The 14,199-nt window shown below is 61.9% G+C and overlaps 1 protein-coding gene and 1 long non-coding RNA gene across 3 annotated transcripts in view; one reads left to right on the top strand and one right to left on the bottom strand.

Moving 5' to 3' along the window:
- NFIC (nuclear factor I C) overlaps positions 1–1,709 on the bottom strand; it is a 43,968-nt gene extending 42,259 nt beyond the window's left edge. Inside the window, exon 1 of the mRNA XM_087769084.1 lies at positions 1,487–1,709. Within this exon, the coding sequence (XP_087625210.1) occupies positions 1,487–1,489 (3 nt within the window). The 5' untranslated portion in view covers positions 1,490–1,709. The remainder of the gene's footprint in view (positions 1–1,486) is intronic.
- A 1,401-nt stretch (positions 1,710–3,110) lies between these two features.
- LOC148054359 (uncharacterized) lies at positions 3,111–6,957 on the top strand. 2 transcript variants are annotated; one of them, XR_015707289.1, is made up of 2 exons: positions 3,111–4,561; positions 6,484–6,957. It is a non-coding gene; the product is annotated as an uncharacterized LOC148054359 (long non-coding RNA). The 2 variants fall into 2 exon arrangements; XR_015707288.1 differs by having other exon boundaries at positions 6,481–6,957.
- Positions 6,958–14,199: the final 7,242 nt, after the last annotated feature.

Raw genomic sequence — 14,199 nt, 5'->3', positions numbered from 1 at the left:
GGGATGCCCCCGCAGCCCAGCCCCGGGGGGGGGACACGCTCATTTCGGGGTGCCCCCCCCCCCCTACACCCCGCTTCCCCCCGTTATTGAACGACCGGCAGCATCTCGACGCTCTGCCCCCGGGGGTGGGGGGGGGGGGGGAAACCGGCCGCTGCCCCCCCCCCCAAAAAAAAAAAACCCGCACAAAGCGCAAAAAAGCGGAGCCTTGCGCCCGGCAAACTCCAACCCGCAAAGTTCTCCCTCCAGAAACACCACCGCCACCGACCAATTCTGCAGCCTTTAATCAACCCTAATTAGAGAGCGAGCGAGGGCGAGAGCCACGGCCAGAAAAACAAAGGGAATCCCCGGCTCCTAATTGTGAAAGTGAGCCCCGGCCCCGCAGGACGGCGGGCACGGCCTCCCCGCGCCCCCGGCCCCGCTCCCGCCTCCCCTCAGCCCCGCACACCGCTTCCTTTTTTTTAAATGTTTCCCTTCCATCTTTCTCTTTCCTTGGAATCGCAGCCTGCGGGGACCCGGAATGGGGATCGCCGCTCCCGCCTCCGGCCCTACCTCGCTCTCCAAAAAATATCAGTTTTTCTCCTTTTCTTTTTCCCCCCCCCCCCCTTTTGCCACCGCTCTGCCGCGGAAGGACACCCCGCCAACCCTTCTCCCCGCACAACTCCTTTTCCCTCCTAACTTTTCCCGGCCCCCGCAGGACGATTTCCCAGCTCCGCTGAGGGGTTGGGGTTTTTACCCCCCCCCCCCCCAACCCCAATCCAAAGCAAACCCCGCAAGCAGCCCCGCGCTCCGGGATGCAGCGGCGGCCCCGCACAAACTTCACCGCGCGGGCCCGATCCCCGCACCGACGGGGGGGGGGGGGGGGGGCGGCCGGCGCCTCCCCCCGTGGCCTGGCAGGAGGCGAAGCAGGAAAAGCCCAGCCCGGCGGGGACGATGGTTTGATTCTTACATCGCAGATGGCGATTTATGTATATATATACATATATATTTTTATATTTTTTTCCTCTCCCCCCCCCCCCCCCCGGTGCGGGCAGGGCGGCCCCGCACAGCGCAGCGCGGACTTCAACGCGACCTCCCCGGGGCGTCACTTCCAAGTTCAAGTCGGTGCGGCTGCCAGCCTCTCCGCCCCTTTTTTTAGCGGCCATTTTCAGCTTCATCCAACCCTCCCCGGGCTGCGGAGGCTTCCCCCCCCCCCCCCGCCTCCTCCTCCTCCTCCTCCTCCCCCCCCTCCCCGCACCGCGACCTCCCCGCCGGGGATGGGAGTGGGGGGGGGGTGGGGGTGGGGAGGGACGGCGGCTGCTCCCCCCACCGCCCCGGCCGCCCCCCCCCCCCCCCCAGGGCACCCTCTTAAACTCCGGCCCCGCCGCCCCCTCCCCGGCAGCCAACTTTTGCTGGGGGGGGGGTGCACACGCGAAGGCACGCACACGGGTGGGGGGGGGGGGGGGGAGAGGGAAAGTAGAAGAGAAAATGAAAGTGCCATGGGACCTACCATCGCCAAGTGCAATTAACGGGCTTCCAAGTTGCTGCGGAAAGCAAAGCAAAGAGGGTGGGCTTGGTTTTTTTTGTTTGTTTTTGTTTTTTGTTTTTTGTTTTTTTGGTATTTTGTTCTAAAACGTGTGTTTTCCACCGAGGCGAAGGAGGAAAAAAACCAAAAAAAACCAAAAAACCACCGTGGCTTCCAAAAATAATTTAAAAAATTACCACTGGCCCCCCCCCCCCCCCAAGAAGAAAAGCCCCCCCCGAGGCCACCGGTAAAGTCTCCTCGGCGGGCGGTCACCCTCTCTCCGGCTCCGTCTCGCTGCCGGGGGCCATGCTCCGGCCTCAGCGCCTCGGGGGCCGGGCTGGGCCGGGCTGGGCGCCGCGGGGCATGGGCCGGGCCAGCAGTCGCCGGTGGCGAGTTCCGGGGCGGCTGCGGGAGGCGGCGGCGGGCGGCGGCGGCGGCGGGGGGCGGCGGGAGCGCGGGGTCCGCGCCCGGCCCGGCCTCATGCGCCGCAGGGGGGGGGTTTGGGGGACTGGGGGTGATCGTTATTTGTGGAAGGCAAAAGGAGAAAAATAAAATTAAAAAAAAAAAGAATAAAATAGGGTTTTTTTTTTTAAATTAAAAAAAAAAAAAAGAAAAAACGGGGCGAGGGCCGGGCTGCGCCTACGGAAAAGCGAAGCTGGCGCCCCCCCCGCCCCCCCGCAGCGAAGCCCAACTCCGGCCGGGCACGGCTCCTCCTCGCAGCCCGCAGCGCCCCGGCCCCATCGCCGCCGCCGCCGCCTCCTCCGCCTCCTCCTCCTCCTCCCGCCGCGCCGCCTCCGCCGCCGCCTCCTCCTCTGCCTCCTCCCCTCGCCCCGGGCACCGGCGGCGCTGCGGAGGGGACGCTGCCGGTGCGGGGGCGGGGAGGGAGGAGGAGGAGGCGGAGGAGGAGGAGGAGGAGGAGGAGGAGGAGGAAGGCTCCGGCCCCGCTCGCCCGGCAGCGCGACGGCGGCCCCCGGCTGGTGCTGGTAGGTGGCGGGGGCTGCGGCGCGGCCCCCCCGGGGCCGGCGGGCTGCGGAGGGAGGCGCGGGGCCGCCCCCGGCCCTGCCCGGCGCGGGGGGGTGGAGGGGCGGGATGGGGGGGGGCGCGGCCCCGGTGCGGAGCTACCGCAGAGCGGGGAGGAGCCGCGGGCAGCGCCGGGCCCGGCCGCCCGCCCCTGCACCGGCCGCCACGGCGTGGGCCCCGGCCCCCGCCCCCGGCAGCCCCCGCTCAGCCCCGGGCCCGCTCCGTGGAGCCCCGCGCCTCGGCCCCCGCCCACGGACCCCCGCCGTCCCCACGGACCCCCCATCTTTCCCCCACGGACCCCCCCTGCCCACGGACCCCCCCCTCCTTTCCCCACGGACACCTCCCCTTCCCTACGGACACTCCCATCCTTCCCCCACAGACCTCCCCCGTCCCCACGGACACCCCCTCCCCACGGATGCCCCTATCCTTCCCCCACGGACACCCTCCCTTCCCCACGGACCCCCCCATCCTTCCCCCACGGACCTCCCCCATCCCCACGGACACCCCTGTCCCCACGGATACCCCCATCCTTCTCCCATGGACACCCCCCTTCCCCACAGACACCCCCTCCCCACGGACACCAGCCACCCTCATCCCTCACCTGCAGACCCCCCATCCTTCCCCTACGCACCCCTCATCCCTCCACACGGACCCCCCCATCCTTCCCCTGCAGACCCCCCATCCACGCCCCCAGCATCCCCCATCCCCATCCCTCTCCCCCCATCCCCTTGGGCCCCCCCAGGACCCCTCTCTCTGCCCCCCCCCAGGCCACCGCCTGGCAGCCGGTGCTGGGGGGCTCCGGGGGGGCCGGAGCTTTGCACCCCCTCCCGTCCCGCTCCCGCTCGGAAAGTTGGCAGCGACCCGGGTTTGGGCCGGGAGCGGAGAAGGGCGCTTTGGGGAGAGCCTTTCCCTCCGCTTCTATCGACCCCTTTTGTGTCTGGACCTGTATTTTTAACCCTTGTTATCGAGTAATCCTTTAATCTTTTAATCCTTTCAAATAACCCTATTTTTCTGTAGGAAGGCAACAAAATTTAGATTTTTTTTTTTGTCGGTTTATTAAGGGGCGAAGCGTGCGCTCTACGGCTGTATTTTTAGGCGCGCTCCGTAGTCTTGAACAAACAGGAACATAATCTCCGTCTGTCTTGTGCTCGAATGATTTCAGTGTGAGAAATAATACGCTAAATAATTTATTATCTATTTTTAAAATAAAATTAAAGCCGGCTACACTGACGTTCCCTTAGTTTTTATTTCATCGTTTTCTCCCTCTTTTTTTTTTTTGTTCTTCTTTTTTTGGGGGACTCTGATCATTTTTACAAGGGATCAGCTCGATTTTAACAGGGATTTTGTATATAGTGGCAGTTTATTTTAGCCCTCCCCGTCTCCCCTTTGCCTGCTAAACCCACCGTGCACGTACCGCGATACTGGATGTTACACGGCGTAATTTGTGCCCGCACGGGGCAGATTTTACTGCCGTTCAAGTTGTTTGTCAGACGCCCAAGTACGGTGAGCGGCCTTATGGAAATGAGATCTAATTTTGTTCCAGCTTTCTATCAAAAAAAAAAAAAATTCTTTATATTTACAAGCTCTAGAACTCTTTTTTTTTTTTTTTTTTTTAATCGCCATCTGCTCCCCCCCCCCAAAAAAAGCCACTTCCCTGTTTTAAAGCCGAAAAAAAGGCTTCTGGCTGAAATGAGCAGCTCGCTCGCCTCGTCCCAGCTCCGTAAGCCTCGAGGAATGTAAACTCGGCCGTAACTTCGCTCGCAGAATACCGTTTTCGTTTTCTCCCCGACACCGGGCGAGATACGGCACAAAAATAAACCCCGGGGGAGGAATTTGCCAATTTTTAACTTCTTCCGAGGCTGCCGTCGGTGCCCGCCTGGCAGCTCCCCCCTCCCGCCAGCGCCGTGTTTTGCTGCGGCGATTCCTCGGCTCCCGGTGGTTTTGGGGAGGACGCGGATGTTCGGCTTCGATCCCGGTGCCGTGAGAGATTGGCCGGCGGTGCCAGGGCCGGCGGTGCCAGGCTGGCGAGTCCGGCGGCGGGTGGGCGAGGAGGAACATGAGGGCTGGTGGGATGATGAGGAGGATGATGATGATGGGGGGGGGGGGGGAAGAAAAAGCAGGGCTGGGTTTTTATTTTCCCTTCGGTGAGGGCCTGGGACGCGGGACGGTGGGGAAGGGGGTTCTGCCGTAGTTGTTTTATTTTTTGTGATGCTGTGAAAATATTTCCCGGCTGATTCAAAGCCGGGGTTGAAGGGCTGCCAGCCTCGTCTCCGAGACGAGGGTTTCCAGCGGCCCACGGGCACGCCTTGGGTCCCCCCAAATTCCTCCTGTTTCTCCTCTCCCAGCGAGGGGCCTGGGGCCCGATCCTGCACGAACCGTCGCGGCCAACGACCCTGCGTTGAAATAATGGTGGCGCAGCGAGTGGCACCTGTAGGTCCCCGTCGGGGCCGGGGGCAGAGCGAAAGGCACCGCGGCCCTGAGCCTGGCCGCCCCACCGCAGCAGGGGTTCCGCAGCCCCAGGGGCGCAGACCCTCCGCTGCCGACCCGTCCCCGCTCCTCCCAGTCAGCCCCAGTTCCCTGCAGCCACCCCGGACTCAACCCCAGTTCCTAGGGTAAACCCCACGCAGAAAAACACTAAAAAAATCCAATAATCCTTTTTTTTTTTTGGGTGTGTGTTTCAGGCTGCCTGTAACCCGCTTTCCGGGCTGGGGGCGGGAATCCAAACCCAATTTAATTTTCCCGGGCAGGTCATGCCTGCTGCCTCAAATAAAAAGTGAGGGGGGGATTTGGGGTCCGGTTCTGTTTCTCCTAATGGCTTTTCGCAAGGGTTGAACCCTGGGGCTTGCAGCTGAGTTACTCCTGTTTTGGCACGGAGACGGGAGAGGCTGGATCAGGCCCTTTGTTTCATTCCTGGGGTTGATATCCCAGCTCCTTCGCAGGCTCCCGACCACCCGTCTATAAAATCGGCGCTGGGAACAAGTGGATATTTGCCCTCCCCACCCACCCGGTGAAATTGGTTGCCGCAAGAAGCCGGTGCAATCCCACGCCGGCGGCTCAGGCTGTTCCCCACCGCCCCGGTGCCCCCCACCCTTCCAGATGCCCGTGGGCAACAACCCGTGCCCGGTACCGAGCCAAACAGGGCCAGCTGGCCACCACCCGAACCCCTGGCATGGCCCCGGCGGCCGAGACAGCCGCGCTTGCCCCCTCCTCAAAGCTGGATTTTATTTCTAAAGAGCATTTCATGGTTGATTTGTGCTGCTAAGACGCCTCGATGCCAACTTTTGGGCTCAGCCAAGGGGGTGCCGATGCCCGTGGAGCAGCGCAGGGCTGGGTAACCCCCCCATCGCCCCGGGAAAATTATCCCCCAGCCTCATTAGCCTTTTTTTTGGGCTCATTTTGAGCATTTTTGCAAGGTTTTTTTCAAAGGTCCCATTCTGCTGGGTGCAGCGCTTGGGACTGCCGGCACCGCCGAGCCACGTCCCTCGCCGGAAAGAGGGAGAGAAAGGGAAATAACCCACGTTGGGAGAGTTTTGTTGCTGCCTTTCTTTGCTTTTAAAGTAACTTTTAAGGAGAATATTCTGGTTTTGACCAGAATTTATTTACTTTATTCCTGCATATGGCTCTTGGCCTGCGTCCCAAACAGGCAGAGGTCTGGCCCGGCTCAATTCAAAGCCAAAACGTGCAATGAAAAAAGACTTTTTTTGTTGTTGTTTTGGTTTTTTTTTTTTCCTGTTCTCTTTCTTTATAAAGCAGGTTTTTAACTGGTGAAATTGTTGCTGACAAGGGGGGGGGGTTTCAGTTTAAAAATTGCGAGCAGATTTCAGTGAATTATTCTGCAGGAATTTCAAGGTTTTTTAGGATTTTTGCTGTGGCTCTTTTGGGGTTTTTTTTGGCTGCGGGTTAGATGTAAAAAAAATAAAAATAAATCATTTTTCTCCCCCCCCCCCTATTTTTTCTAGCAGCTCAAACATCACCTCTTCCCCACGGATTTGTTGGAAACCAGCCCTCGAAGAGCTGCGGCCGGTGAGAAATCCCCTTTGCACCCCTTTCCCCGGCTCCCGCGCCGCTCCGCACCGGGAAGCCCGACCTCACCGGGGCCAATCTCCCCCGAACTGACCCTAAAACTTATTTCTTTACATCAAAAAGGAGGGGTTTTTTGCCTTTTCCCTGGGCGTGCTGGCCTCGCCGCTGCCAAATGGCTTCAAATCCATCCGCGGGGCCACGGGGCCTCGGGCAGGGCAAAGCCCCGTCGGGGTTTTCGCAGCCACGCGCGCATGGAGGCACCGGGAACTCTTGCAAATGCCGAAAATTTCACTCCTTAAAAAAAAACCAAAACACAACAACCAAACCCCAAATGCAACCAGGAAACGTTTCCTCACTTGATTTTATTTTTTTTTTTCCCCCCGCAAAAAGAAATAAATCAAGCGTGGCCACTCTGCGAGGGCCGGTTTGTCGTGGCGGTATGGGGGAATTTGGGGACATTTCTGGAGTGGGAGGAATGGGGAGAAACACGGCCTCGTCTCTTTGTTCGGTGCGAGCGCGTCCAGATTTGCTTTTTTTTTTTTTTCACCTCCCTGCGGCCAGACCTGGCAGCCGGGGGGCTCCTGCCATCGTCCCCGCGCCGCTTGGCAGAGCCACCAAACCGCCGCGGACGCCCCTCGGCCCTGGCGGCGGGGGGAAAGCTCGGCATCTCGGTGCCGTGACCCCGATGGCTTCCTCGGCACGGCGGCGTGGCTCTGCGCTGGCACGCCGCAGGCGGGTGCCGCTGCCGTGCTGCACCCGGCAGCGCCCCGATGCCGGGGGGCCCCCCCTGAAACACCAACGGGAGCAGCACCCAAGGGTGGGGGGAGGACAGAAATCACCCTAAATATGGCTTTGCTGGGGGGGAGGGCGGAGGAGCAGGGAAGCCTCGCACGGGCTTTGGGGAGCAGAAAGTGAAAGTGGCTGGCGGTGGGTGCGGTGAGCGCGTCGGGGCTCTGCGCCCCGGTACCCAGCTGGCACCCCCTGGCCCCTGGGGGTTCAGTCCCCCGGGGAGCTGTCGGAGCCTGGGGAGGACAAAAGCGGCCGACGGTGGCATTTTGGAGCCCGAGCGGGAGGGGGAGGAATCATGGGGGAATTTTAATCAGTTGGCAAAGCAAACCGAAGTGCGGGGAGGTAACGAGCTACCTGCTCCCGCCGCCGGCTCCAGCACCTCCGCCTCGCCGCCCGCCGCAGCGGGGAGGCCGTGCCCGGCCCCGACCTCCCGTTCTCTCGGTGCACGTAATATCAGGGAGCGGGGCTCCGGAGCAATACCGGGGGCCAAACGCCCCGGCGGCAGCGATGGAAAATCGCCATCGCCCAGTTGCTCCAGTTTGACACCGGGGCCAGGCGTGGGGTTCGCTCTCCCGGCACAGCCCTCGTGCCCGCGACGCCGCAGCGGGAGCCCAGCGCCGGCCCCGGCCCCTCCGGCGGCCCTTTGGATGAGGCATTTGCCGCAGTAGGAAATGGTTTCTCCGAGGGTTTTGTTTGCCAGAGGAGAAAACTGGGCTGGAATTTGCAAGAAGAAAGTTTGAAGGGAACGGCAAAGAATTATATTAGTTTTCCAGAACGCGCTTCCAGTTGCGCCGGTGCAGAGAGACGCGTCCCGAAGCAAGGCGAACCTGAGGCATATGCGAAAGTAATATCGGGCGAAGGGTCCCTTCGCCGGGAAAAGTTTAGCAACTCACATAATCAATTGCCAGCCTACGTCTATAGCTAAACCAATTACTGCAGACAAATTGGCATGAATATTCGCCTCGCAAAGCTCTCCGGCCGCACAAAGGGCTCGCTTTCCCCCTTCCCCTGCCATGATTTTACGAGAGAGGAAAATTACTCGGATGCTGAGCGTACTGTAAGTAATAAGGGCTTTGAAAATAGGCTCCTAATTAAAAATGATACCACTGCTCGTTTGTTTTTAAGCACACATTAAACTTTTTTTTTTTTCCTTCCCTGCTGCATTCAAATGTTGGGGTTGCTGGCTTGGGTTTTTTTGTGAAAACTGGCTTTCCGTGCCGTGATTCTGGTTTAATTTGACTCCCCCCCGCCCCCCTCCGGGGTCTGCTTCAAATTAGCGAAAGCCAAATCCAAGAAGCTGGAAAGGGATATTATAGAATTTTCCATGTCCTTATTATTTTTTTTATTAGCGGGACTGGGCAGCTCGGCCGAGCGGGGAGGAAAAAATGGCTTTTGTGGTTGCGGCAGTTGTGTGAGCCGCTGGTGCTGGGGCTGCGCTCGCCGGGGCAGCACCCGCCTGCAGCCGCGCTCGCCGGCCCGGGGGCTCGGCGGGGGGCACGTTGCCCAAAGCGTTGGGCACAGGGCATCGAGCTGCGCCGGCAGAGGGGGGAGCACCGGCTTGGCCGGCTGCGGTGTTCTGCTGGGGTCACCCCTTCTGCCGCATCCCGGGGTGGTGAGCGGGGGGCTGCGGTGGTGGCAGGGATGCCGGTGTAGCACCCGCGCCGCGGTGGCCTGGCCTGCAGGCCGGCCGGCATCCCAGGCGCCAACCAGCCCAGGCGCATGGAGCAGGCGCCGAGGGATGCTGCGTTACCTGCCCGAGGCTCTCCGAGGGACGCGGTGGCACCCGGGGGACACGTGGGTGCTGCCCGCCTGGGTGGGCTGCCGTCACAGCCCCCTGAGGTGCAGGCATGGCCACGGGGGAAGCACCACGGTGCCGCGGTTCAGCGGTGGGTGCCGTTTGGCCACGTGGCGTCGGCAAATGGTGCCGGGGGCCAGGCACTTCTCCGCGGGGCGGAGGGGGCCCTTGGATAACCCTGGGAGAGGGGTGCGGGGGGACGGTGTTTCATGGTTCCGGCCTAGATTTGGCTCGTAAACCCAAAATTATTGCAGGAAGAGGGGCTGGGGACGGCGCGTTCCCTTCAACACCTTGCCCAGCCGAAGGCCCCCGTGCCTCAGTTTCCCCAATCCGCACCACGCCAGGGAAAGGGGATTCGGCAGCCGGTTCCCTCCCTGTTTTGCACATGGAGGGCTTGGAGCAGGGCCTGGAGAGTTAACACCAGCGACGGCCGCCGGCACATGCTCTGCCCGGCCCTGAAACCCAGCCAGCTCCCGGCTCCGGCAACAACAGCCGCTATTGTGCGCCGGCAGCCCCGCGCGAGCACCCAGCTGCCGCCGCAGGGTGGGAGGGTGCAACCGGCGGGTGACAAGTGGACTTTGTATCCCCGCTTTGGGCTGCTGGTTGTTGCTTTTTTTTTTTCATAGGAAGGATGGAAAACAGGGCGTTCAGCTCCCGGCGTTTCTCCCAGCCCGCTTTGCAGCAAGCGAGGGGAAAAAATATTTTTCTAAGGCAATTGCTTGGCTTTTTTTGGGCTTTTTTTTCCTTTTTTTGGCTTTTTTTTCCTTTTTTTCGCCCCCCCCCGTTTTTTTTGCCTTTCCCCCCTTTTTTCCCCCTCTTTTTCCTCTTTTTTTGCCTTTTTTCCATTTTTCCCCCTTTTTTTTTTTTTTTGGGTCTCTTCCTACGGTGCCCGCAGATGCATCTCCTCGGAGGGGCTGTGTTTACCCAAGTGGCACCGTGTTTGTCACCGGGCCTGGCTTGCTCCGGTGCGTAAATATGTGGCGGGAGCCACACGATCGTGCCAGCAAACACCCTCCTGCCGCCTGTCAGCGCTGGGGCCGGTTCTGCTCCCTCCCTGCCAGCTCCCGGCTCCCTCCCGCAGGAGCGGGGCCGAAGCCTCCCGGCTGCTGCTCCTCAAGCGTTGCCTTGGGGTTGAGCCCAAGCCTCCAGCTGTTTTGGGGTTTTGAAGCGGCTCTGTGGTCCCCACCCCGGGCTGCCTGCTGAGGCCGAAGGCAGAATCTGGCCTGGAACCGCAGGAGAATTGCCACCTCCCTCCGTCTTACGAGTGGGGAAACTGAGGCACGGCTCCGTGCTGGCTTTTAGCCATTGATGGCAGCGGGAGCAGATCAAACCCACGGGGGAGGATTTTCCTGCTGGATCTTGAATCTTTTTAAACCAATATTTTTGTGCCTTTTGGGCCTGAGGGCTGTCGCCGCAGCAGACATGGGGTCTTGCACCCCGCTTTGCCCGTGGGGTGCGGGGTGCTGTGTGGGCAAGCACCGTTACAGGAGCATCACTGAGGTCGAGCGTTGGCGGGGCAGTGGGGAAGGTGCCCAGCCTGGCGTACAGGCAGGGAAACCGTGGCACGGAACCGAGACGAGACCCGCAGCTGCTCACCGAAATGCCGGCGCTGGCACTCCCCACCTGCCCGGGCATCCTGGCGGTACGCCCGGAGCGGGAAGGAGGGGGAAAGCAGCGTCACGGGCAGGGAAGCCGAGCCAAATCTCAGCCCAGTGATAATGTTTAACGTTGATTTTTGTATTCCCCTTCCTCTGGCCTGGCAGGACTTCGGTGCGTGCGGAGTCAACGGCTCCCGCAGCCACAGCCTCCTCGCCACGGGGCCATCCTGCATCCGTGTGTCCCCTCCATCCTGACCTGGCTCTGCGGCCCAGACCTGCCCAGGGGGCTTGGAAGCAGAAAGAGCCTCCAAATAAATAGTGTTTAGGAGGGATGGAGGCACCCTGAATCCAGGGTTTCTTTGGCCGGGAGCAGGCCCCTGCGGGTGCTTTGCTGCGGCCGGGCACCGTGCGAAGCTGTCCCCCGCACACCAGCCCTCCGCGCAGGCTCGTCCCCCGCTGTGGTTGCAGAAGAGCCCCCGATGCACCGGATCCGCCCGTTACCTCCCCTCAGCCCCCGGCTGCCGCTTCCTGTGCGAAGGGCACAAAAGCACAAAGAAATCAAACCGATTGCAAAAAAGCGGGGCCAGGGCAGCGATTCCCCACCCCGATAGCCTGGGGGCACGAAAGGGAGCTGACGGAGGAGTCCCCAGCCACCCCCGCGCTGCACCCGTGTCCGACCCTGGGATGGGAGCAGGGCTTCGGGGAGCGCGGTGCGATGCCCGGGTCCCAAATCGTCCCATAAATGGGGTCACAACCCCTGGCGAGGACCCCGCCAGCCCCAGCCTCCTGCGCGGAGCATCCCCGGCCACGGCGCTGGGTCTCTCCAGCCCGGTGCACCCCAGACCCGCCAGCACCCCGGTGCAGGGCTGTGCCGGCTGCGGGCAGGTCTCACCCCGCTCCTGCCCCGTCTTTCTCCCGCGGCAGCACTGGCTTGGGGCTGCTGGGGAGCCCCGCACCGCCTGCCCCATAGCACCATAAACCCAGCTCCAGTCTCCGAACTGGGAAGTCTGTCTCGAAACCAGTCCAACTAGAATAACTGGGAAGGCAACTGTGGTTTCTTTTCAGGAAAAAAGGGATCTCGAAAAAGAACTGAAACTGTTTTCATTTGGACAAAAATATTCCTAGACATTTTTCCACGTTTTGCCAGCGTGCAAGAGCATTTGCTTTTCATTTTTCAATGGAAACCCAGAGAAATGTAATTGAAAATGATGTTTTCCCTGAGAAAAAAAAAAAAAGGCAATTACTGCTGAAAATCCATTTTGGTAAAAACAAAGCAACTTGGTGAAAGAAAACCCTTCCAAAACCGGGCCCGGCCTGTGCTGACATGGTTCCCCGCGAGCTCTCGTCCTGCCTGAGCCATGCCGGGACGCACGGTGCCGCACGTCGCGGGCTGGCCGGCGGCGCCGGTGGTGCTTGCTCCCTCGGGACCGGCGGCGGCTGGCGTGACGCACGGCCACGGACCCTCGTCCTCCGCCGGGAGCCGGGGAGCGGCCTGACAGCGGGCGCGGGGCGCAGTGAGGCGTCCCCGCCGCGTCCCCGCCGCGTCCCCCGCGGCCTGCCTGCAGTTTGGAGAGGGGTGTGAAGCAAACATGAGACGGCCTCAAACACTCGGTCCCATGGTGCTTTTTGGAATAGTGATAATTAAATTCAGACTTTTTTCCTTTCAAAATGCCCTGGAAAAATCCAATCACTTTGCAAATCAAAATAAGCATTTCCAATTAATCCTCTAACTCGAACCACATGGCTTTTAGGGAACGCGGTTGCACTCTGCTGAGACGCTATTTTTAAACCGGTGACGGCTCCGGCGATGTTCTGAGCGTGCTGCAGGGAGGCGCGGCGCGGCCGAGGCAGCCGGGAGCTGCCAGGCACAGGCGCTGCCGGAGCGGGGCTCGGGGGCACGTCGTCCCCGTCCCCGCAGGTGCGAAGGCGCTGCCCTGCCGCCAGCGCGAGGGCAGGTGATGACTGTTGCCGACGGCCCCGGTGGCTGCAGGGACGCCGGCTGAGCCTTCCTGAGTTCAGCTTTCCGCCTCCGATGTGGCGACGGTGACCCCCTGCTCCTCCTCGCGGCCAAGGGGGCCCAGCGCCAGCACCCCCAAACGCCTTCCCTGGGGGCTGAGGCTGCCCAAACTCGCAGGCAGGGGCGGCCGCCTGGGCGCGTGGGGCCGGGCACCGGGGCTGTGCCGGGGCCAAGGCTGGGCAGGGGTGGTGTGAGAGCAGCACCAGTGTCACAGGGGGAGGACGAGAACATTAAACTCTCCCCCTGAAGCACCCTCCTGGATTTACCACAGAGATCCTGCCGGCAGGTGAAAATCCCCGGCCCCGCTTGCGAGGCTGGCAATGCCTGGCACCGTTCCCAGTCGTGCCAGTGGGAGGAACTGGTGGCACTGCTGGGCCACCTCCGCGCCTCCACCGCCTCCTTTCTTCCCAGGGACAAAGAGCCTGGAGGTGCCCGTGGTAGGCGAGGGCACTCGGCTAAGCGATGGGGCCAGCTCCTGCTGCCCGGTCCTTGTCCCCCCCCGGCAGTGGCATTTCCAGGGCCCCTCTGCGGCGGTGCCAAGGCGGTGCTGAGCGGTGCCAGCTGCCACCCGCCAAGCCCGGGGGGTTATTTTTAGCCCTGGCTGGGGATTTGGGTGCTAAGCAGCCGGCACCTCACAAGCTGATTTGAGCGCTAAGCTGAAAAGCTGGGGACGTGGCCAAGGCAGGCGCGGATCCGGCCCCGGCCCCCACCTGCCCGCGGCGCTGGGAGAAGCGGTACCCGAGCCCTCCCGAGGAGGGGGCGTTGGGTGAGCGTGAGATGCTGCGGGGTGGCATCCCTGCGCCCGCCGCCCGTGTCCATCACGCCCAGGGATGCCGAGGGGCAGTGCCGCCGGGGTGTGGGGGTGCTGGCCCCCCTCCAGGCCGCACGGGCTGGCACTGGGAGAAGCCGCCGTCGGCAGGGCGAGGCGGAAGCCACGCACCCCAGCCAAAGTCAACTCAGCCATCGCCGTTCCCAGGCTCCATGTGCTGACGGGCGCCCCAGTGCCTGGGGCCTGTGCAAGTGGGGTGCTACCCCCCCCCCCATCCTCCTCTTCCTCACACGTGTGCTCCTGCACCGGTTTTTCCTCCTGGACTGTTGTGGGAGCAGGCAGGAGCCTGCAGCATCCCCTTTCCCCAGGGGCTGGAGCCGTGGCGGGGCCAAGGCCGGGTTTGGCACTGTTTCAGGCACTGAGCCAGCACCTGGAGGTGGGGGACATGGGGGGGCCTGGGGACTGGTTCACCCCACTGTGGGGGCTGGAGCACCCACATCACTGGTGGAGGGAGAAACGAGGGTGCTGAGCTCCTCTGGGAGCTACAGCAAAGGAGGGGTGGTGGAGCCAGACACCGGAGCACTGAGAGTGCCCGGCCTCAGCCCCGGTGCCCCAAACTTTGTGCTGTGCCCCCCCAATCAGCTCCTCCTGACCAGCATCCTGGCCTCGCCGCCTTCATCCCCTCCT

This window comes from Nipponia nippon, unplaced genomic scaffold (genome assembly GCF_047370975.1).
Source record: "Nipponia nippon isolate SJK-2023a ecotype South Korea unplaced genomic scaffold, ASM4737097v1 scaffold_31, whole genome shotgun sequence".
Lineage (NCBI taxonomy): Eukaryota > Metazoa > Chordata > Aves > Pelecaniformes > Threskiornithidae > Nipponia > Nipponia nippon.
This window is presented reverse-complemented; position numbering and strand designations above follow the sequence as displayed.